Here is a 24,447-nt window from a genome sequence, read left to right on the forward strand (position 1 = left end):
TAAACATCATATTCATTTTTTAATGTATTACGTAGATTACAAAATAGCTATCAAAAGGGTAAGATTCGGGGTTCGACCTCGAAGTTGTAACTCGCACAAGCTGCAAGTGACCACACAAGTACCGTAAGAAAACTAACATTGGAAGAAAAACTAGTATAAACTGTACCCTAACCCAAGAAAAGCTTGTGCGGAGATAATTACCCCAAGTAAGCCCCGAATCACTTTGTCTACATAATCATACATTCTTATACGCGAAAAATCTATTTTACATGTAATAAGTACAGTAATGTGCATGCCTTCAATATACCAGAAAATAATATCACTGGTTATTTTAGCATGGTTCCACATCATTCTACGGTACATTCCATTCATTCTACATTCAATGACAAACTATTCTCTATCTAAATGAAACTACCTATGGCTGACAATTTATTCCAGAAAAAATCAGTGAGGAATTTTTCACCGCTAACGTGTCGTTAAACATGAGATCAAAAGCACGCTGCTGATCGACGTGACATGCAGCAATGTGCTAAAAAAATAACCGCGAGAGTCCTGGGCCAGGTTGTTCAATGCTGGGTCAAGTTAACCCAAGGTTTGTGTGAAATTTGAAATCAGATACGACAGGTTACAAGTCAGTCTTTTCGTGTAAAATTTCACGATTGAATGCTCCAAGAAGAATAGAAAAAACTATCCGAGAAAATGCTTTTGAATAAAAGAAAAAGAAATCGGGATTAAAATTTAACCCCGAGTTAACCCTAATCAGCCTTCGAACAACTGAGCCCTGGCCGGGAAATCATTTCATGTCTTCAAATTTGACCACAAATATTTACGTTATTGTGGGATAAAATGCGTAATCAAAGGCACGCAAATTAGAGGGTCCTCAATAGCGTTCTTCAATCCCGTGATCCCGACCCAAAATTTCGGGCACTCCCGTAATCCTGAGGGTTATTTTTGGCATCCCACCTCCCGCGCATTCGTATAATCTCAAATCCCGCGTTTCAAACAAGGAAAATCCCGAATCCCGAGCGTTAAATAAGGAAAATCCCGAATCCCGAGCTTCAAATAAGGGAAATGCCGGATCTCGAAAAAAGTATTGGGGACCCTCGAAGTATGCTGATTCATGAGCTTGGACCTGTCCTATCATTCTTCTCACTTTTAATCCATGAAAATCATTCGGACCAGAAGAGTTAGCACGGGTTTCGAGAAACGCACTCCAGGAGTTATGATTAGCTTGAAAACTCTTGGACTATTTGTAACTATCAATGAATACACTCACAGTAATAACGCCATCTTCAACTGTACAATTTGCATTAACATGTATTTATATCACTGGCTTTTTATCGAGATTATATAGCAATTTGGCCTTTTCCAATCCATTCAACGAATAATGTCACTCTAAAATCTACAACTTTTAATAATCTATCAATGCAATCGAAGTGAATTTTAGGGAATTTATCCACAGAAACCATGCAATCAAGGTGGTACTTAAATTCTTAAATCTCCTAAAATGCATCTCCTAAACTTTCTGATGTTCTTTCACGCCAAGAATGTCAAAATGGAAACTAGTGTTAGCAAACTCTAATACACATTGGTACAAGAACATTTAAGGATAAGACTACGTGTGTCAAGTCCCTCATTTTCCTAAACGACGGGAGAGCGAAAGAAATACGCAAGTGCGAGATAACCGCCACCTGCGAGAAACGTGACACGAGGAGGGCAAAGTCACGAGCCCTCGCTTTATCACTTGATCTAGTTTCACCACAGAAAATGATGGACTACTAGTAGTTAATGATAGGATCGCTGTAAAAGATCCCGTGATACTAGTGGTCAGTCGTGAGATAAAACGCTCAATTCGCCACTTTAGACTAAACGAGAGGGAAACTGAGCCGAGTTAACTCTTGCAAAGAATTCTGAGACTGTTACTAGGGACAGAGAAAAAAAACTGATCGGCGCGCCCCTAGTAACCATCCCAGAAGTCTTTGCGAAAGCTAACTCGCCCCAGTTTTCCTTTAGTTTGTAGGTGGCGAATGTTGCCCCTGATTACTACGCTTCATGAACATTCTTTAGCGATAGTGGAGCTGGAGGCGCGAATTCATCCCGCAATTGTTTCTGGGATGGTTACTGGGGACGCGACAATCAGCCATAAGCCAAATTTTTTTCCGTCCCTAGACTTCCTCAAAGCCCTTTGCTTCTCGTTTCCAGTTCCGGTAATAAGCCCCAGCTCCCGCTCCCTCCGTCGCTCGATTTGCCGCCGAAAACATAAAGAATTTCTCGCTTGCGCTTCGCGCTCGAGAAAAATTTTGAGCTGGACTTGTGGTTAAGTCTAGCCTGTCCCTAGTAACAGTCCCGGAAGTGTTTGCGAAGGTTTAATTGGGCAAAGTTTTCTTCTCGTTTCTAAAGTGACGAACTGAATGAAAACCACACGTTTATCACGTGACGACGGTTAGGGGGAAAAAAATGATGGGAAAAAGTTCACAAGAACCGGGATGTTAAACTCACGATCGCGTTATGTTAAACTGCTTTATAAATTATAAATCTGTGGTATGTGTTCTCTGTGGTTCACTACAATTATATTTTTGCCACATTTCTGGGTGCCAGTGGAGGAGGTGGCCCGTCGCCCAGCTGAGGAGAAAACAGAGTCAGATCAGTTCAAGGTACAATGAACAATGATTAGTGAAGGACCGTCCACACGGGTGATCAGTACAAAGTAAAATGAAGAATGATTACTAAACAGCGGCAGATCCAGGGGAGGGGCCCAGGCCCCCCTTATTTTTAGACCAAACTGAGGCCCTTATCTCAGGGTCTGGATGACAGACCCCCACCCCCCCTCCCACCTATCTGAAGGTCTGGATCCGCCACTGCTAAAAGACCGTTCACACGGGTGATTTTTTCGCACGCCTTGTCACGTGACCAAAGCGGCTTAAGTGGTTGCACACCCAAATTGTGCTATTTATCACAGTCACGCTGGCGAAAGGTCAGCGTAAGGATAGCGTCCCTATAAACAATCCCATAGAACAACTTGACACAACCTTAATATGGCCAATATAATGGCCTGCCCACCCACCTCCATACATCATTACAGGTGATTTTGTGGAATGGTTCGATTATAGAACAAATAAATTTTTAAAGCAAGTGGGTATTTCACTTACTCGAGGAGGAGGACGTCGGGGAGAATCTTCGTCCGGTAGCCTGGAAATGAAAACAAAGAGAGCATAAACATTTTCTCTTGACTAAACTAATTAGCCGTTGGAGCATTAATTACACTACGAGCAGTCTCTCTCTCTCTCTCTCTCTCTCTCTCTCTTTTTTTTTTTTTTTTCGCCAAGGCCGCGAGACGCGAGCAAGGAGCCCGAGAAGAAAAAAGAGCCTCTCCCGTCCCGCGTCTTCAGTCACGCGCGTGGTCGTTTTCGTGTCTCGCACGTTTCTCTCGACTAGCCTGTTCCAGGCTCCGAGCTGGTGGTGGAAAGTCGTTCAGTAATAAGAAATACGAAAAACGCGAGGGCGCTGGGGAGAGACAGGTCGTGCGCGTCTTATTTTCTTATTTTTAATACGTTCCCATTATACTATCTGAGAGCCTGGCACGGGCTACGCTCGACGGACTAAGAAAAGAGAGAGAAAAAAAGAGAGACTGCTCGTAGTCTTTATCTTAAAGGCCAGTATCAAACTAAAACACAACCAGTCTGTACAGAGGAGCCCTGTCATACGACCACGTCTGTATTACGTATTCTAACAGGCAAAAAGCCAAACACCCCGGACTGTTGGAAAATCACGGAACACCTCGGAACAACCAGCAAACCCTGACAAATGAAAAAGGCACCCAAAACCCAAACCTTAATTTGTAAGATGTTAATTATTCTGTTTGTTTTATTCATTTGACAAGCTCCGTACTCTGTGGTAACTGTCCAATTATTTTGATACAATCGACTCTCTCTTGACGGACACCTCTATAAGACGGACGACACCTCTGTAAAACGGACACCCAGAGTTGGTCCCTGTCTTTCTTTACTTCAGTCCTTTATTTGACTCTTTATAAGACGGACACTTATTGCCGGTCCCAAAGGTGTCCGTCTTAGAGGGAGTTGACTGTATTCTACAATTCGATTCTTACCGACGACAACTGGGATTTATGCACGCGAGTTAATTTGCGAGCATCGCTACAACTTTCTAAAGCTAATGGCAGCCATAGATTAATGTCAACAGAAGCATATAACAAGGTTATGTGCTTCTGTGTCAGGGACTGTTCTCTTTATCAGGAGACATACGGGAATGAACAAAACAACGACTTAGCACAGGCATCCCAATTTTTGGTTAAGTACAGTCTCCCCGAAGGCTTTACTGTACTGTTTCAGAGAGCGAGTGGGAGAACAGGGATATTTTTTTCCTCCTTTCGTCGTTCCTAGACTCCTCACAGTCAGTGTAACTGTTAGAATAGAAGTTGCCTGCGGAGGAGCCCAGGTTAAGTCCACTTCTTCGCCCAGCCGTCACTGTGCAACTACGACGAAATGGTTCATAAACACAACCTTTTGTTGCAAACGTAAACTTTGTTCTCTTTGTAACCTTGGTTGGTTGTGGTCTAAAAGAACTGAACTCCTAGAAATTCGCTTCCATGAATAAATGCTCATAAAGAACGCAAATGCAGTTTACTGGTGCTTTTATCCTTGCCGTATCTCTTGCCATTTTACTGACCGTTAATGATCTAACAGACGCCCTCCCTCAAATAAAAACCTCTTGTCTTACTAACGAATTTGCCTTAGACGTCCCTCTCCAATAAACGTTGCCCCCTGTCTAATAGACGCCCCGCATGACAGTTGCTCTGGAATACGTGTACTAGCAAATAGTGAAACGCAGCACAATCATTCAATCTATGCAGTCATCGCATTTTTGTTCCTTGTCAAGATCAAAGTAAAGATTCTGACATAAAATTGAGCTTTTAAAAACACGATTTGGATCTCCAAACGGCTACACGTATCAATGAATGGACTCGATAGTCCACTGTTTACGTACTGTGGTCATATATCGCCGAAAGCATATTACTTTTGTATAGTTTGTTACAGTTAAGAGAACAAACTGACAATAAACGCCTCTATCAATTTAACGCCCCCTTTTGGCCCCCTAAATTAAATAAACGCCCAATAACATTAACGGTAAGCTCTCTAGTTACGTTTCTATGAAAGAGGGGGAAGGGAGCGAAGGGGGGGGGGGGGGGTTACTTGACACTAAAATAACCGACCTTGCAGGTTGTTTGTCGGGAGGTTTGTAAGCAGGGATCGGCGGAGGAACTTCACTATCGCCTCCTTTCCTCACATTCGCCAAATTTCCATACACTGCTAGTTGAGGCTACCAAACAACAAATGAACTACAATTAGCGCTCATACAGAAAGTAACATAAAAAGAATGCAACACCTCAATTACTGCCCTCACGAAGGCGAATAAAAACTTTTCCTATTTCAAGACCGGGACCAAAATCAATTCCGGCCCAATTTTAGCTAACAAAGGATCAGAAACCATACCTTCTTGGGGCAGACATACCTATACCGCTCAATGAACTGTCAACTTCATTTTCATAACTACATAAACACTGCTGTCAATTTTTTACACGATATACGATATGGACTTAGTTACAGTTATTTGGGTTGGTCTTACCTACCCCTTATCTGTTAAGGAATTACCGTAAAATTCCGAAACTAAGCCCCGGGGCTTATATTTTTCAAAAACTCTTTTGAGGGGCTTTTTTTGGAGGGGCTTATATTCGGAGGGCCTATCTACGGAGGGAAATTTGCGTTTCAAAATCGATTGGGCTAGCCTTATAGTTGGAAGTAAATCTACCGTTTTACTTTGTATTTGGGGGCAATTTTCCAACTACAACCACCGGGGGGCGTATATTTAACAGAGAGTTTTTTGAGTTACCGGTTTGGAAAGCTTATATTTGGAGGGGCTTATTTTCGGAATTTTACGGTATTTGATTCTCGACTGATTACGACAAACTGCTTTCTCTCTTAGTTGTGCTGTTGGCAGTTTTGAACCGGTTCGTTCTGTACGTTGAAGTGCACTAAGAGACGGTTTTAAGGACACTTCTAATACTAGGGAGGTTAAACATCACATTTACGTCAAACGGCAAACGCGAATTTGTACAACGTGACCAAGTTTCCTCTTTACTTGTTGTTTACTGTTCATTATTTCTACACCTAAAGTAGTAGTTTCATGCAATTTTTCATTCATTTTTTGTTTTGAGCTGTTTTTACCAGTTCATTTTCTGTTTTGAGAAATTCTCAATTTGAATCTGACGTTTGCCGTTTGCCGTATACATGAAGCTTAAACTCTCTATTCGCTACTATGAGATTCCATGGGAGATCGGGTCGAGGTGGTTCTCAGAGTGCCTTGTAGGACTGTTTTGGAGGACAAATTTGCCGCCATGTTGAAACTGCGTCCCCCAAAACAGTCCCACAATGCACTTTGAGACAACTATCTCGACTCGGTCTCCCGCGCAACCTCAAAGTGGGGAATTGGCAATTACGAGATTGCCCGGGAATCTGGGACAAAATTCGTCCCCCCAAACAGTTCCATAATACAATTCGACTCAAAGGTTAAGGCTGAACGATTGTTTACCATGGCAGGTGCACTTAGCCTGCCCAGTTATAGTCACTCAACTCAAATAACTAGAAACAAATAATCCAAACCACACATAACAGGATTAAAAACCCCAACCAGGAGGCAGGAGGCACAAAGTTGCCTAACTAAAAGCATGGTCGAGGACTTGAACTCTGGACGACAGAGAATAAATCAGGCAAGTGATCAGAACGGTACTCGAATTCGGGACCGCCTGATTGTGAGTCCGACGCGCTGAGCACTCAGTCACGCTGCCTCCCTCTGGTGTCTGCTTAATGCTGGTTTTACTGTACTTACATTGTCGCTGTTCAATCTTGCTGTTTCTGTGCTGATGTAATGTTGGATGGCTTTGTAGATAAACTCATACTGAGCCTATAATGAGGAAATAAAACAAAATAAACTCTTGCACGTCTGGAGGGAATTAGACAAGATGCCCGTAACAGGAGTAAAGAAGGGCAGGGACCAACTCTAAGTGTCCGTTTTAGCAAGGTGCCCGTTAAGGGTGTACACAGATACACTGTTTACAGGTAGCCATTACGACACCGTAAGGAGGATCATGAGGTTATCCCTATATTAAGATCTCTCCTTGCAGATCACACATCCACCCACCTACCCCAGGAAAATTTGGCCGCACCACCGGGGTCTACGTCTCCTACTCTTTTCGAACAGTGGTGTGGGTTCTTTTACGTCCCACAAGAACCAGATGAGTGAAAGTCCTGTGAAGCGGGGCCTACGGTTTTTCGTCCTTTCCAAAAAAGACTAGAAAGTCTAACCGTTTGCAGACGTCATTTCAAAGGCAGGACTTTCATCTCAGTTATTTAAAGCCCCTGAGTGTTGGTTTGGCCGGGGTTTGAACCCTCGACCTCTTACTTAGCAGGCCGGCGCCCTCCCCACTGAGCTAACCAGGTAATTAGAACACAGAAGACGTACAACACGCAGCGGTTATTTTTTACTAACTTCAAGGTGTTTGATTTTGTGGTGAAATCAAATGTTCGATATCACTTAGACTACAAGCGGTCTGTCTTTTCTCTTAACTCTTCGAGCGAAACGCGCAAGACATGAAAGTGATCACACGCGTGACTGAAGGCGCGAGACGGGAGAGGCACGTCGCATCTCCAGGTTTTGTTTCTCGGTGCTCGCGCGCGCGTGCATTCCCTTCACTAAATCTGAGGAAAAAGAGAGATCACTCGCAGTCTAGATACCAATTCTCTTAAAAGATAAATTAAGAAGGAGAAATTAACGGCGCAAAAATGAGGAGCTTTTCTTGTGATTTCCAAACACTTATTTAACATTCATTTCATTCGCATTTTCTTTACGAATTAACCTTTTAAGCCAAAAGAGTGACCAGCATCAAATTTCTCCTTGTAATATTAATGCTTTGTAAAACAGAGTGGTCATGAGAATTACGGACTTGAACACACAAGATGAATTTGTTTGACATTTTATCAACTTCTCCCCACTATTTTTGTATGAAATGAATAGGGGCAACAAATGAGAATTCAAATTTCGATCTTAGGCTTTTAAGGGTTAATGACGCTAGAAAAGAACTTAAACCCACCTCAGTTTGGACCATACCAGATCGCTGGGCTCTTACATTCTGAATAGACTTCGAAATATCAATCTCACAATCAAGACCTGCAAGGAAAAACAGAATTAGCTCAGTAGGAAGAGCGCTTGACTGCGGAGCGGGAGGTCACGGGTTTGATTCGCGGGGCCGGACCAATACGCAGGATCTTACAGTAACTGAGAAATGAAGGTACTCCCTTTGCAGTGCAAGCGGCTAGACCTTCGCATGGCTCGGGTGACCACGTAAAATGGCGATCCCGTCTCCAGTAGGAGAGGGTAATATAGTGTCACCAATTTGTACTTTCGTGTTAAATACATTGACACTCAAATAAAGTACATTTTTTCATTATTTTTTGCCTTATTCACCATTTCTCACTTGACAGAATGTTAGCCTGAAGAACAGGTCTGAATGTTTTAGCGTTTTTCAGGCGAGCAAAAGCGAGTGCGAAGAGGGCGTAAAGCGCGAGACACGTTGCGCGCATTCTCCCCATCGCGCGTGTGTTGCGCTGACGCACGTCTCGCACTTGCCATCAATCGTCTGAGAAACACGAAAAAATAAGCAGGAGGTTACTCATGATTGTACTATAAAGCACGGTACCTTGCTCCTTGATCATGTTGACCAGGTTATCTATAACAATGAATGTTCCAGTCCTTCCTATTCCAGCACTGAAAGAATAAAAGACAGTTTCAGCTCAGTTCCTAAGCTGTAGCCTGTGTACAGACCTCCCCCCTCCCCTCAGTAAAAATCGATTTTTACTGAGAAGAGGGAGGGTCTGTACACAGGCTACCTAAGCTGTAACTGAAAACAAAATAAACAAAGCTTTATGTCCAATTTTTTAGACCAAAATAACCCCAAATCTAAATATTAGCCCAAGAATGAGTATATGTTAGACATTTGAAGCTATTAAAAAACTCGCAGTCATGTATTATCAGGTGTAAAAATTCTCGGCTTTGCCTCTAGTTTTTAAACCTGATAATACAATCCTGCTCGCTTTTTAAACAGTACTAAAATAATTTCCATGTACCTGCAATGAACAATAATTGGCCCAGCCATTGGAATGGACTGTTGTCTTGAGTTCACTTCATGAAGAATATGTAATACAGGGCTTGGGTCTTTTGGAACACCGTGATCTGGCCAGCCGGTGTAATGGAACTGGTATATTGTTCGAGGTATAGGCTGTAATATGACATAACAAGAACCATACTACAAAGTGAATTTATGAAATTTCATATACACAATCAGGATATGGCTACAGCAGGGTAGAAGGAGTAGTGGATTCAAAATTCAAGACTTTTTTCAAAACAATATTCTCTTTTTCCACACTCACGGTTATCAAATTGGTGATCAATAAAGACCTTAAAAATCGCGGGAACAAAGCTTTTTTTTCAAACATACGAGCGAGATCGATTAAGATTTGACCAAAACGAAAAAAAAAATTCAGAGTAAAGCACTCGTTGTAGCTTTCAAAAAAAAATTCAAGACTCTTTACCATTTTTCCAGACGTTATCTCCATTTTCCAGACTTTTTCCAGGCCTGGAAAACGCTGGGCAAATTTCAAGACTTTTTCAAGGATTCAACACTTTGTACAAACCCTGCTACAGGCAATTTGACCATACACGCACACCAGAAATGACATAACAATAGTAATAATAATAACAAAACACTTCTACCGGTATATTGCTCACATCCAGTAGTTGTTTGTGCCGCTTTACAACAATATTAAAAATAATAACAATTAATACATAAAAATAAACATAAGAATAAGAAGATATAAAACATTAAAATCTGGTAATAAATTAAACCATTATTAATTAATTTCCTAAAAAAGGTAGGTCTTGAAATCATTTTTAATTGACAAAAACTGTTTGATTTATGAATGTCTAGGAGAATACGGTCCACAGTCTTGGAGCACATGTGGAAAATGCCCTATCATCATAAGATTTAGTATTGGATTTTTGCTGCCAAAGTAGTTCTCAAGAATTTGAATGAATTGTCCTAGAATGCTTCTGGTGTTGAAGTAATTCGACCACATACCGGAGCCCAAGACCATTTTTAGAGCTTTAAAAATCAGCAAAAGTAACTTGAACACAACACGGTAAGAAATCGGGAGTCAGTGAAGTTTAAAGAGGATAACGTGGTTGCCACTAGTAAAGTTCCTATTAAAGGCTTTAAAGACTTTAAAAGTAAATTTTAAAAAATACAGAATAAGTGCTTTATAAAGAAAAGACAGAAAATAGCATTATTGGAAACGAAAAACGGTCATGTTTCAGCATCTGCATCTTCAACTAAAACATGTTTGAGTGGGTTGCTTGGACAATGGTAAGATTCAATACTATATGATAATTTTGTTGACTTTGATGAGCAAGATTCAAATACATTATAAGAGACCCACTTCAGGCTAAAAATATTGACAAAGGGCTCACTTGAAGTAAAGTTTAAGTGCCACACACTTTCCCAAGAAGCTAAGATATATATGGTATAGAAGTAGGATAGAAGGTTTACAATGCTAAAAACTTAGCAAAACCAGGACTTCGAGAGTGACCATAAATAGATTTGAGTTTGTTCTGACAGGTACTTTCTAGTTTACTGTTTCCAGTATTACATTACTGGAAATAATGACAATGTTATTTTAACCCTCTAAGTTCCAATAAAGCTCAAAATCAATTTTCTCCTGACGATATCCATAGACTATCATGAGCAAAGTCTACGAGAATTTACAAAATGATCAGAGAGAAAAATATTTGATCTTTTACCAAATTCTCTAAACTAATTCTTCAAGGAAATGTATGGAGATCAGTTTGGAGAATTTGTTTGTGGATATTGGGACTTAAGGGTTAAGCCCAAAAGTTGAAAGATGAAACAAGTCACCCCCCCCCCCCCCCAAACCCACTCTGGATTTAGAAAAATACTTGTATTCACTGCCCCAGGTGCTGATTCAAGCATTCACAGCACAACATGAATAATGATGATTAATAAATAATAAATGTTTATGGCATGAAAAGCCATATTTTGGATAAAAGAAGTGCAACTTACATCATCCATTGATGTCAGCTCAAACTCTCTTAGTGTGTATTCAGTGTACTCTGTGTCCTTCATGTATCGTACATGATATGGACCAACATCTTTAGTGGTGTCAGGATCAGGCCAGTAACGTGTGCACTTGTTCTGTAAAATAACACAGCATCAATAACAATCCTAAAATAATTTTTGTACAACTACAATAATTTAATAATTAAATTATTGTATATATATATATATACAAGTAATGTGCTGTATTAAGTGTTGATTTAATAAAAAAAATATTGAAATAAAAAATGCTTGAAACAATGAGTTAAAAAAAAATTGGGGTACACAGAGCACAATTGGTAAATAAGTTTAACCCTAGCCTTTGCACCCTAAGATCAAAATTTGAATTCTCATTTGTTACCCCTATTCATTTCCTATAGAAGTAGTGGGAAGAAGTTGATAAAATAACAAGCAAATTCATCTTGTGTGATCATGCCCTCTCATGACCACTCTGTTTTACAAAGCATTGATATTACCAGGAGAAATTTGATGCTGATCACTCTTAGGGCTTAAGGGGTTAATATAAGGTTCAAACCACTTCACTAACACTTGATACTTACATTGTAAGAAAGATGGAGTATTCATGATAACGTTTTTAGTGACAGTCTCACTGTCATCAAAACCATGGTTTATTAAGCTCCCAGGCTAAAAACAGTCTTTTGTCAAAATCACTCTTTGTAATAACTAACCATGGTTGAAAAATTATGGATCATGAGCCATAAGCATATTAGGTGTGTCTCCCTAAGCTTATTATTTCTGTTTTAATACTTGGTTAAGGCCTTTTGTATGACAAGTATACTGTACAGGTGTCTTTATTTGTATACTGGGAAATGTATATGAAGGACAGTGTGACAAAATTAATACTATTGGATGAATATTAATGAATGAAGTTTTTTTGTGATATTCAAAATAATCAAGGTTGAGAAATGTGTTATAAGCTGAGCCCAAGGTCTAGGCAGACAACACTTACCAAGGGCTTGATAATTCTTGATAACAAAAAAGCCAAATCTATATGTAAACTGTTTTATTTCACATTTTTTGAAGAAAATTACATAATAATAACAACAACCACACGATTGCACAGAACACTGCTCAACATTGCCCTAGGAAATCATACATGTACACTGTGCTCACAATCTACAGATATGTGGGTAATGCTGATTTCCTATATCACCTGTATAGGATTTGCACTCTTTGGAGCTCTTCAAATTTGATGACTTTTTCCATGACCTTTTTTATAATAATTGTTACTGGAAATCACCCATTGCTTGTACAACCTACAGATTAGTCAGTTATCTGCTAGCAGAAAGCTAATTACTAATCTGTAAGTTGCGCAGATTTCCAAAATTAGCTGTAGGCTCTTAGCCAATGAGAAGACAGAGAAGTCAGATAATGAGTACAATGTAAATAACAGGGTTTAAAGGTCAACACTTTCGCTATAATGTACTTACCCTTCCTCTCTCCACTTCCTTTGTTGTCATGACAATGATCCGACTGTTCTCTTGAAAGGCCATTTTCCAGAAATCTTCTACAGTGGTTGGAAGGCAGCCCTGAGCTGCAATGTATCTCTTGGATGATTCGTCACAGTCACTAGGCTGCAATGAACAATAAGCAGTTTATGATGAAAGGTCCAAAAACGTCCTGGATGAGATGATAGTTCATCATTTGTGTATGGGTACCATTGACATTATGTGGTAGTAACACTGTAATAGACAAGCTTTTAAAATAGTGTACAAACAGAAACACTACTAGTTGCTTCTAGCCAAGCAATCAGGGTTAAACAATGCGAATGTGCTCAAACCAAATACCTGGCAACCATTGGGCCATCACATAAAAAATGGTTGTGTACCAAGAATTTTGGCCAAAAATTTGTTTTCCATGCAGTTCAAATTCCCAAATGGCTTTCCCTTTCAAAGGAAACAAAACAACTGAAACACAACTTATTGTGAACTACAGCTGTACACTATTAAATCAAGGCGACAAAAGGACTCTTATAAGTAGGAATTACTCATTAAATGTTGAGGAATTCAATTTTCAGACGAAATACCTTAGAGATGAATAATTGTTAAAAATCAAGCAATAACTTACCCCAACAAAGTTTGCATTGATGTAATCTGATCCCACAACATTTGGGTCACCACCACGCAAAACAACTCGACTGTGATCAACTGGGTGAAGTAGAGATAAAACAGAAGCAGAAGTCAGAACAGTGTGTAATGGGAGAGCCACAAATATATTGTTGATAGCAAAGTTATGTCCATATTCAAATAATATTAATGAAATATATTAATGTTGCCCATGGAATGGTCGGTTTTATAAAAATAATGGCGGAAATCTCTTCAACGAAGCACTAGGATGGCTATGAAAGAAATCTGGTGTTTGAACAGTACAAAAGACACCTCTTATGCAGCAGTTTTTCAAATCTGATTTTAAATTTTTCCTTAAGTATGGTATTTCAGTGTTTTTCTGAAAGTTTATGTTTTAAAGTCTTCAGACGATTAAAAGGTTTATGATAAAGTTCAAATTTCAATTCAGGGGAGAATGGTTTCAGCTTTACACAATTTCATTGGTCTCCAAGTACTTAGTTTTCATACGAATCTACCTAAGAATTAGGATATAAAAAAAATTGTTGGCATTATTCACAATCATAAGTAATCTGGGTTGGAAGATGTTGTGAAAATGCACAAAAAACATTTATTTAAAATAAATTCACCCTGCAAAAATTGGACAAAAATGTTAAGGAAAACGAGTGTCTGCAAGTCTAATATCAACACAAAGAAAGCACTGGTGATTACAAAAAAATAAAAAATAAATAATAATGATTCCCCCTCTCTACCCCCCGCCAAAAAAAAGGTTGACATCGGGCTGGATCATTCCTACCCCCAACTAAATGACATGGACCAGGGTGGGGTGAGGGGAGGGGTCATTGGAGTATCACATCCACGGGGTAGGCATCCTGTGGGTAAGGAAGTGCACAACTCTTAAGAAATTGTTGGTAAGTGCTGGCATCAGAGCTGAACTTAGACAATATAGACACTATAGTTTGAAAATAAATAAAGTGAAGAAAATGAAAATGACCCTGGCGAATAAGGGTGGGTAAGCCTTTTCAAAGAAAAATATTTTAGTCTTATGTTAATTCCATATACTGGGAAAGCGCGTCGAGTAAATTTCCAGAGTGACAGCAGATAATACATGTAAATGAGCCCACAGAAATTGACATTATTTATTTTTATAATTATTAGGGAAATTGAAAATCAGCCAAAGACAAAACCACTTTAACCTGAATTTCTTTAAACTACACCATCTACAATGGACCAATTGTTCAAATTACTTACATCCTTGGGGATTGTCTTTTTAAGTTATGCTGCTTGTAAACAAAGAAACTCATCAAACAAATGAACACAACTTACATGGTAGAATGTTCTTGTATCTGTTCTTGGGCTTGTTCTCAGGTCTTTCACCTTCTTTTCTGCTGTAAAGATGTTTACATTCTTGTTTTTGAAGAACCTATGCAGGCAACATTGAGAGAATTTAGAAAGACTTTAATTACAAAAAATAAAAAAAATGCAAAATTATAATAGTTTCCACCTTTTCTGGTATCTGCTGCCTCAAGGTGATATGAAAATTCAACCTGTTCCTGATGTTTTTGCAGAAAGCATAGATACTATGGCCAAATCACTTAAACTGGCATGGATATCCATGTTCTTACAAAGTATGTTGTGTGATGCCATATGTGGGTTGAGTTTGTTGTTGGTTCTCTCCTTTGCTCCAAGAGGTTTTTCTCCGGGTACTCTGGTTTTCCCCTCTCCCCAAAACCCAACATTTCCAAATTCCAAACCCACCAGGAATCAGGTAGATGAAGAACCACTACGTGGATGTGCTACCTCCAAATTGTTATTTATTATTTATTTATTCATTTAAATAAATGAGTATAAAATTTAAAAAAATAGAACAGCTGTGCAAGCTTAGTAATCCACTTTTTCACTGGCATTTACTTTTTCACAGCAAATGTTACATGCCTGTTAGACAACTACTAATTAAAACACGTTAGCCCAGGCAGCTGTTCTACTATCCCCAATCTACATGTATCAGACAGCACTTTTGTTGTGCCATGTACCTTACAAAAACAATACAAGTTACAGTAGATTGTTTTGTTTGTGATTTTCAAGTAATATTTGGCAGCACTAACTATTTCTTTGATTCATTTAGTCAATAAACACCCCACAATGCCATTCAAACTGTTATTTCATTTCAAACAGTGACTATCTAAAGGTCCTCAGCTTTTTCATGCCACATCAGTATCTGCGTGTAAACATGCTGCTGCACAGTGCCATATACCATACCTCTCACATCAATGGTAACACAATATTAGAATGATCACTTCTTCAGTGGATGTGGAAAACAAATTTTCAGTCACAAACAGAAGCAAAGCAAAGTATGAGAAGAATAGTAATACATGTATAAGGAACCTTATGATTCACCCTATCAACAAGGGTCCTTAAGAACAATGGACAGTACTGCTGTCTTTGTCTTTCTCACCTCAAATTCTTCGTAAAAGCCAGCCTTTCCAGATACATTCTGATTCTGCTTTTGCAGCACCTTAACTCGATCCTCAATAGCTGCTGCATTGATTCTTGTTGCATTGAATGGCTAAAAATACATCAATATGAATTTATCAATTACAACATTTAGCATTTGATTGTTTTGTACTGCTACATACATGTAATATTAAATTTTATTATATAGACACAAGTGTTTTACTGGAAAATATACCACTCGTAAAATTCATAAAAACTACATCCGGGACCCGAGTGGTTTATTTTCCAAAATCTCACACGTGAGTTTATCGATGACGTAATTTTGGTAATTTCCCTCTATTATTTTATCAATGTCATTTTGTCTATATAATAAAAAGAACATTACACAGCGGCTTGAAGATATGAATTTTATTTTCTCGTGGCAAAAACAATATTTTACTCACCCGCTGCGCTCATTCGTAAAATATTGTTTTGCCACTCGAAAATAAAATTCATATCTTCGCGCCACCGTGTAATATCCTCTATATCATAATTTTAGAAAGCATTATTATTACTTTTATTATTACAGTTATTATCATCATCATCATCATTATCACTATTGCTATTATTATTGTTATTACTATCATTATTATTATTATTATTATTATTATTATTATTATTATTATTATTCAATACTAATATTATTAAGGAGGCATTTGTCTTGATGTTTTTAATTGACATGATTATGATAAGAAAAGTACTTATGCAACTTACTGTTTTGAGCTGAACAACAGTGCCAGATTTTTCTACCATGGGGTTTGTCCTATAATGCTCCACCAGATCAGTCAAATCATTAAACTTCTCTCCTCCACCAACATCATATTTACCATCTCCCACTAGGTGACGTATCATAACATGTGTAATCTTGTCCTCCAATCTAATTTAGTACACACCAGTAGGATATCAAAAATTGGTACTCTGAATACATGTATAAAACAGATGCCAACTTGTTGATACAGAAAGACATTTCACATTGTTGATACTTAGGAATTAAGCAAATATTTCTAGTATTTTGGAGGATGTTCATCACCCATCCATCCATCTGAGATGGGTTGTTTTTGGCTTGGACAATATTACTGGTAAAACTAATAAAAGCACTTGACCGATTGGACAAGAAAACATAAGACACCTTTTTACTACTGTAAGTCCTATTTATCTTTAATAAGAGACAGTTTTTAACAGTTCCCAACAAGCTTAGCATGTTTAACATTTGGCAAGACTAGACCACTTTAAAGAAATTTTTAACTGATCGGGGCGGTCATATAGAGCTGAGGGGCTGCAGTGATTCTGTTACCTCTGCATCCTGCGTCCGTGACGCATAAAAATCCCCAAAGACACAAAATAATTCATGGCATGTGTCCCGTTTTTTTTTGACTGGGCAAAACAGCCATACATTTTCTTATTAAAAAACCCCGTTAATGCAGTAACCCATTAATATAGTCAACGGCCACATTTTAAAATGCCAAACACTAGAATCTTTTATAAATTCATTCCGTTAATACAGCTACTCGTACAAAATCTAGAAAATTGAATTGCCTGTGACATCTTAGTAAACTGAGCCTATTCTTGTACTGCTTCTATAGATTACAGTACAATAAGAATGCATTTGTGGTGGTTTTTAGCCAATTTATAGAAGGGTTTTATACACTGAAGGAAAGTTTGAAGTAGTTTTTACAATTACAGTACGCAATATCTACTTCTTGCGGTTGTTTATTTGACAGAACAGTTGTTCAAGAAGTGCAAATACGATGTACGGTGTATTTGTCATTACGGCCCTCAAGTCATGAAATTAGCTGAGCCTGCCCCAAATCATTCGGTCACACCGCTAACATTCTTAACACGGCCAAATTATTTTAACCCATTGGTGACCATATTAACGGGTTCCACTGTACTATGAGGACGATCATGAGGCCCCTGGTATACAAGCCTGCAATGTGGGATTCAGTGCCTCTGTTGGTCTCGATCAATTTAAATCGCAGGTTGTGATGGTTTGACTGTGAGAGGGTTTAATACAAACTCGGTAGAGGGAGAAGGACAATGTAAACGGTCATAAAAGTGAGAAGGTAGAATGAAATCAGCGGGATGGTTGCAAATCAGTGTGAGGAAATTATCTGAAACTGGGACACTAACATTAACAGCTTGGCGAACTGCCTAAAACATGTAGTACTGAATGATCAATAATCATATGCCACCAAGGTTACCATGATGCAGTGCCTTTTCCTTACATAAAAGCTACTCGGTATCAGGCTCCAAAAGCGAGACATCGATGTCTATTAGGCTTTGCTTCCATCACCCTGAGTTTTCACGTAGCTGCTTTTCTGTTGGCGGTGCAAGTGGCTCAACACGGAAAAAGACCTTTCTAGTAATGCAGTTGAGGGCTTAGCCATAGTCCTTCCAAACTTATTCAAGTTGCTGCGTATTTTAAGTACATCGATGTCTATTAGGCTGTAGCAGCCAAACTGAAATCTTAGAAACATCCCTGCAGATAGCCTACAAATAATTCCATTGGATTCTTCAGGACCCATAAAATCTTGGTGGTACTACCCCTCTAATTTGGTAAAAGTAAATGGACTGTGCCAAAATCTCCACGTATAACAGGGACCGCGGAGGGGGAGGGGCTGGTAGGGCCGCGGCCCCACCACTTTTTTGCGTCCCCGCCCCCACTTTTTGCGCTAAAAAGAAAAATAATTAAAATTAAAAAAAAGACTTGAAACAAGTTTTTTTCCGTCTATATTTTGCTATATTCTCTGTATTTTCTTTAATTTCAAACGCCAGGTATTTTGTGGGGCTCCTGTGCTTTTCGCGGTAATTGTTCCCTGGGGCTGACTTGTCCCTTGATCAAACGCCATGCCTTGGCCACCCCTTCGCTTTGTTCGGCAGCGTGTTTTGTACTTCCAGCTCCGGCAGAATTTTTTATCAGTTTTATCAGACGAAATGAAGAAACTTACTAGCTTTTTCAAGCCAAACGAAGGTGAGTAGTTGTTTTGAGTTGATAAAAGTTTTATCTTTTGTCAGTTTCTCCTTTCGAATCAATGAAATATTCGATGGCAAGAAGAATTACATTACTTGAACAGTGAACGGCCATAGTTAGAAATTTTTCAGATCACTTCAGTGTAGTATTTTCTATACTAAAATTGTAATCGCGTCTTTTCTTGCATTGAACCTGAAAGACATGGCTGAGATCGAACATGAAACAGCAGCGATTAAGCAACTTGACAGTACTTAATTGTCATAAGAAATTAACGGAAAGCTTGGACGTGATTGAGATTGCAAACACATTTGCTGGACGGAATGAAAATCGTATGAAGAATTTCGGTATCTTCACTAATGCCGACCTATAAAGAGCAACAAATACTGGATAAAGTATGCAAAGTCACGCGACAGAAACAAATCAAATGCTATGATTTTATTCCTTTTTTTGATTTTCAATATGAAAAAATTATTTTCAATTGTCAGCCCTTCCACTTTTCACCTTGCTCCGCGGTCCCTGTATAAGATAACTACAACAACTCACCTGACCGTAAGAACAAAGTCTCCAGGTTTGCTCTGACTTTCTCTAACCAGGAAAGATCCATTCTTTCCTTTGTCCAACATCATTGTCTCTGCCTCCTTTCCAGACATGTGTCCATGAAACCATCTGACAACAAAATATATCAACAATCCTATGGTGTGACCATTCAAATGAAACCTCTTCAGCAGTTCTGTAACATGGTGTTATTTATTTACTATGTAGTTCTAACTTTTAAGTCTGTGGATGAAATCCTATGGTGTAACAATTCAAATGAAACCTCTTCAGCAGTTCTGTAACATGGTACTATTTATTTAGTATGAAGTTCTATTTTTTGAGTCTGTGGATGAAATTCTGTGGTGTGACAATTCAAATGAAACCTCTTCAGCAGTACTTTCACATGGTGCTATTTACAGTTGTATTTAGTATGTAGTTCTAAACTCAACAATTATTGTTGAGTCTGTGGATGAAATCCTATGGTGTTACCATTGAAATGAAACCTCTTCAGCAGTTCTGTAACATGGTGCTATTTCTTTAGTATGAAATTCTAACTTTTGAGTTTGTGGTTGAAATCTTAAAGTGTTAACATTCAATTGAAACCTCTTTGGGAGTAACTTCACAAGGTATCATTTATCATGCTGTTTTCCAGTACATGTATTACAAAAATGAAATTTGGAATACTCGTCTAATTTGGACTTTGGCTACTTAGAGGATTGCTTAAAGGGTTATTAGTGTTCAACAACTGGCTTGTAAGCACACACTATTGAACAAATAACAGGTTTCAAGTACAACTACAGCTTACAAGCTGAGCCCTAGTGGGAGAGATGTCTTGTAACAACTATAATTTTGCTTGGCCAATTTTCAACTGAAGAAAACAGCACACCCTTTTATGATACAAGGCCATTAATATATACGTTAAAAGTGAAAAGAGGTGAAAAAATAAATACAAAAACAATGTTAAAAATACAATAGAGTAGCATAGATCAGCTACAGGCAGAACACAGCTTGAGAAATGATTAAAAGTATAAAAGTGTATGATAAATTTGAAGTTAAATCATTATTTAAGTAACATCAAGATAAAAAAGGGGCAACTTTGGGTTTACACAGTCGTATGACTGTACGTTTCACAGTAAGTCCTGTTCAGTAAAACCAGAAACAGTGAGTGAACATGTTAAACTAACCTTTCAGAGGTTGGATCTGTAGAATTCAGTGGGAATTTCAGTTCAATAACTTCACCTTGCTTCTCCCTCAGTTGCCCAAGATTTTCAGTGTAAAAGAGAATTAGCTCTGACAGAGTGGCAAATTTCTCTCCTCCATACAGGTCATAAAAATCTCCTGTGTTTTGAATTTTAATGTGTGTCACCTCTCCACCTCGTCTGCAAGTGAATCATTACATACATACATTACATGAGCTTTATTTTCACTCAAAGTTACAGAGTAGCTCTATGTATGTGGTCATAGAAATAAAAAATCCCCCTTTACGTTGGTATAAATAAAGTAATGTCTACGAAATATTTCATGGAAAATACAAGCTATTTATGCATGAGTAGATGCAGCAGAAATGGTACAAGTGAGCGCAGCAAAACGAGTATTGAAGATTCCAATACAAAAACAGTGAGTGTGTAAATATTAAAATTCCAAATAGATGTGTGACATTCAGAGTTTCTACATCCTCCCACAAAATGATTCGAAAAGACTTTTTTCCAAGTTTTGTATAGGGTGGGGGGAAGGAGAACTGCAAGAAAATTTCAAAAAGGTCGGATGCACTTTTTTTAAGAGGGGACCCAGAAATGACAGAAAAATATGAATACCGCATTACTGTAGGACTTTTGTCCATGATTGTAGTACTATAGCTATTGTCCTACATTCTTGTCACTGATACAGTGAAAACAAGCATGAAGAGCATTGGAGGTACAATCTGGAGGACCCAGAATCAATGCCTGACTAAACTACTAGCTAAATTTTCTTGATGGCATTCCTGAGGTTAAATCCTCTGCCACTACAGCCAGTTAGGATTTTTAACCCCCTCCAAAACATATAAATTATCTTCTTCAGTCACTAACCTATGAACTGGCATCACCCTCAAGGAAAACTGCTTAATAAAAAGCTTAGCTACTGAAAGACAAGTTAACCCCCTTCAGAAACTGTGATTGGTTGATGTAGCAACCATAATCATACTCTTTCAGCTACTGTTTACCAACAACTGACAAAAGAAAAAAGTTCACTAAGATCATACGCAAGGAGCCAAATCCACCAAGAAATACTTGTTTCCTGGGAATATAATTATTTGCTCCGTAAAACCTTTTTTAAAAAATAAAAACTCAAATAAATTTACATCTATAAGGCTCACAGTAACAGCCAATCAACAGACAATGTCCAGACAGACTGGGGAGTTGACCTGTCAACTTTTCGTCTTACTGGTCATGTTAACCGGTCACATTCAATCGTATTGAACATGAAATAAATTAAAATTTCCATGCTGTTCAGTTGTTTCAGTTGTTATCAGTAAGTAAGGAGTAGATGTGTATTACAGAACTTTAATCTGAAATCCTAGGTGAAATGCAATTAGAACAGTTGTTTACAATGCATGCATTGAAACAGACACTGGGGTTCACGCACTTCTAGTTTCAAAATTTAAAACCTTTTTATTTTTATTAGTTAAGCAACGACTTTTTTCAGGGCTTCTGTTAGGTCGCGGAAAAAAAGTCAAGTTTCGTGGGATTTTCAGAGACAGATTCACGGAAAAATTGGCCAATTTTGTGGGAATTTCATGGAACCTTTTGGGGCTAACTTCGCCAAAAAAAAATCGGTAAAAAATGGCAGAATATTCTAGCCAAATTTCACTAGAAATCGATCGATTTTGCATTGATTTGACAAGAGTGTTTAATGTTTTTTAACAGAGATAATCACTTGCTATTTTAACAACAAGACGCTTGAGAAATGAGCCTATGGCAAAGCTTTTTGATCATGACTAGAGCCCAGTTTTCCACAACATAATTTACAACTGGTAGTTTTGGAACGTTGTTCACTCATTGTGGTGTTGAAGTTTACCGCAATTAAGGCAGGATAAGTTTCTATTATGTTTTATCGCCTTGTATTTGGTAAGATTTTTGACAAAAATTTCTCAGGCTGGAAATATATATAGCGCCAGTTTTGGTTCATGGGCCCTTAATGTTTTAAGAGTTATTTATCTTATAAATTTGACCGGCCAGAAACAATACGTGACCGATGTAAAATGAATTTGGCTTATCATCGTGAGCGGAGACTCTCTGGAAATTACTTTTAGCCCTGATCTGAAACCCGATGACTGCCAAATCAACTATGTAAACATTGATTTGGGTCATCAATATGAAATTTTTTTAGCAAAAACACAGAGGTCTTAATCACCAAACTTCCCCAGTAACAGGGAGCAATGAGAGGCGAATATGTTCGCAGGCTAACACAGCCATACAAAGGAAATAATAATTATTCTTCAATGATTTAAGGGATTGCAGTGATCAATATTGAAGGCTAGACTGAACACAATCATAATCACCACAATTGCTAACATCATAAGAAAACCAAGCTTTATATAGGTACTACACAAGAACTTTTTCTGTGGGATCCTTGTTGGAGGTGGAAAGCCAAAATGATGTCTTATTCTTATGTAACGTCTGGGTATTAAATGCAACTTTAAGAAAACAACAAATTATTAAAACAAGAAGTTAATTCACAGGGATGTCACTGAGAGCTGGCTGCCGGCTAATTTCGCCGGCTCAAAAAGAGCTTAGTCCACCAGCTCAGACTACTCTGGAAGACAGAGACATTCAGTTAAAAGGCTGGCTTGACTAATAAAAAATTTCCTTGGCTTTTCCTAAGCTACATGTACATCTCTAAATTCAAAGGCATCTAACTCAACATATTTTTGAATAATCATGACAAACAACAGACCTATTCTGTGTCTGAATACATGTACCAAATTTCAATTGTAATACAATTTCCAGTTTTATTGCCATTCAGTAGAAATGGAAATCCTGGAAACAGACTGGAAAAGCCAATAATCAATTCAAGATGAGGTCTCACACTTGAAAACAGAAAATGGTTCGATTAGAAACTACACCTGCGGGAATATTGTAATCAAAGGAAAAAAATAAACAGATGTCTTGGAACTGACGTTGTTAGCATACGATTCTTAGAACTGACATCAATGCGTAGGTGTTTTAAAGGGAAGATATTGAGGAAGATAACATAAAACGGACAAAAAAGTTAGGATTAGCGTAAGAGATTACTTGGATAATATTTTTTGTGTGCATAGTAGCTTTCCAGGAACACAATATTTTTCGGAAGTTCCCGATCGAAAAGTCGGTTCAAAATCAAACTTTCACAACGCTTACAGCACTGATCAAATTGAAACAGTGCTAAATTTACATTTTGATTATCGTCGATTAGCTTTAAAATTGATCTACCGACATCTGGTCTTAATTGCCTCTTGATGGCAATAAAATGCAAAATGAGCATACGCACATAAATGTCACTTCAGTAAATAGTTGATTTTCTATCAGCCTTCTACCTTAAAATTTGGCTTACCTCTCATGCAAATCGGCAAATGCAAGGATGGGAAAGCTCTTCAATGTTATCCAATATTTTAAGAAAAAAATCACCCTCAGGGAAGGAAATTCTATATCGATCGTGACCAGTGACCAATTCAAGCGCCACTCTCTTCCAGCTCAACTCATCTAACCCGCTTAAACGCAACACCAAAAGCGATGGCGAAAAGAAGAAGTAAATTTTTAACCTTTTTTTTCTTAGACCACGATTGTCTTACTTATCATCCTGTTGCACTTACCTAACTGACAGCGTAAAGTCCCCAGGATTACTCTTGCTTGGTCGAACAAGATAGCTGCCATCGAAACCTCTCTCTAACAACAACTTTTCTGCATCATAACCAGAAACATTCGAGTGAAACCACCTAAAATCCAAAACAAAAAACATGTGGGTTAAAGGAATGACTTATTAGCTCCTATGTTTAACAAAATATAGGTTCATTACCTTCGCGAAGACATATTTTTCAGGATAAAAAATACGACAGAAAGAGTTTCGCTGCAGCGAAGTAGATTTCATCAGGAAGTAGCTCTCCTCCCACA

At 38.3% G+C, this 24,447-nt stretch overlaps 1 protein-coding gene across 2 annotated transcripts; it reads right to left on the reverse strand.

Moving 5' to 3' along the window:
- Positions 1-24,447, reverse strand: LOC140947626 (tyrosine-protein phosphatase non-receptor type 11-like). Of its 2 annotated transcripts, XM_073396785.1 has the most exons (17): positions 24,353-24,447; positions 24,150-24,272; positions 20,506-20,700; positions 19,331-19,453; positions 16,531-16,693; positions 15,779-15,889; positions 14,650-14,746; positions 13,328-13,407; positions 12,691-12,834; positions 11,207-11,338; positions 9,198-9,349; positions 8,771-8,838; positions 8,165-8,241; positions 6,904-6,978; positions 5,231-5,337; positions 3,150-3,189; positions 1-2,622 (listed from the first exon to the last, which is right to left on the reverse strand). In XM_073396785.1, the coding sequence occupies exons 1-17, from the start codon at positions 24,364-24,366 to the stop codon at positions 2,569-2,571; spliced, it is 1,755 nt and encodes a 584-aa protein (XP_073252886.1). In that variant the 5' UTR covers positions 24,367-24,447; the 3' UTR covers positions 1-2,568. The 2 variants fall into 2 exon arrangements, with proteins under 2 accessions (XP_073252886.1, XP_073252878.1); XM_073396777.1 differs by lacking the exons at positions 1-2,622; positions 3,150-3,189 and adding an exon at positions 4,722-4,827.

The sequence above is a fragment of the Porites lutea genome, chromosome 1, assembly GCF_958299795.1.
Source record: "Porites lutea chromosome 1, jaPorLute2.1, whole genome shotgun sequence".
NCBI classification, from domain to species: Eukaryota; Metazoa; Cnidaria; class Anthozoa; order Scleractinia; family Poritidae; genus Porites; species Porites lutea.

Coding starts and splice junctions, on each gene's coding strand:
- LOC140947626 (XM_073396785.1), bottom strand. Junction 20,701..24,149: donor GACTTTACGCTGTCAGTTAG/GTAAGTGCAACA, acceptor ATTCACTTGCAG/ACGAGGTGGAGAGGTGACAC. Junction 13,408..14,649: donor ATACAAGAACATTCTACCAT/GTAAGTTGTGTT, acceptor TACTTCACCCAG/TTGATCACAGTCGAGTTGTT.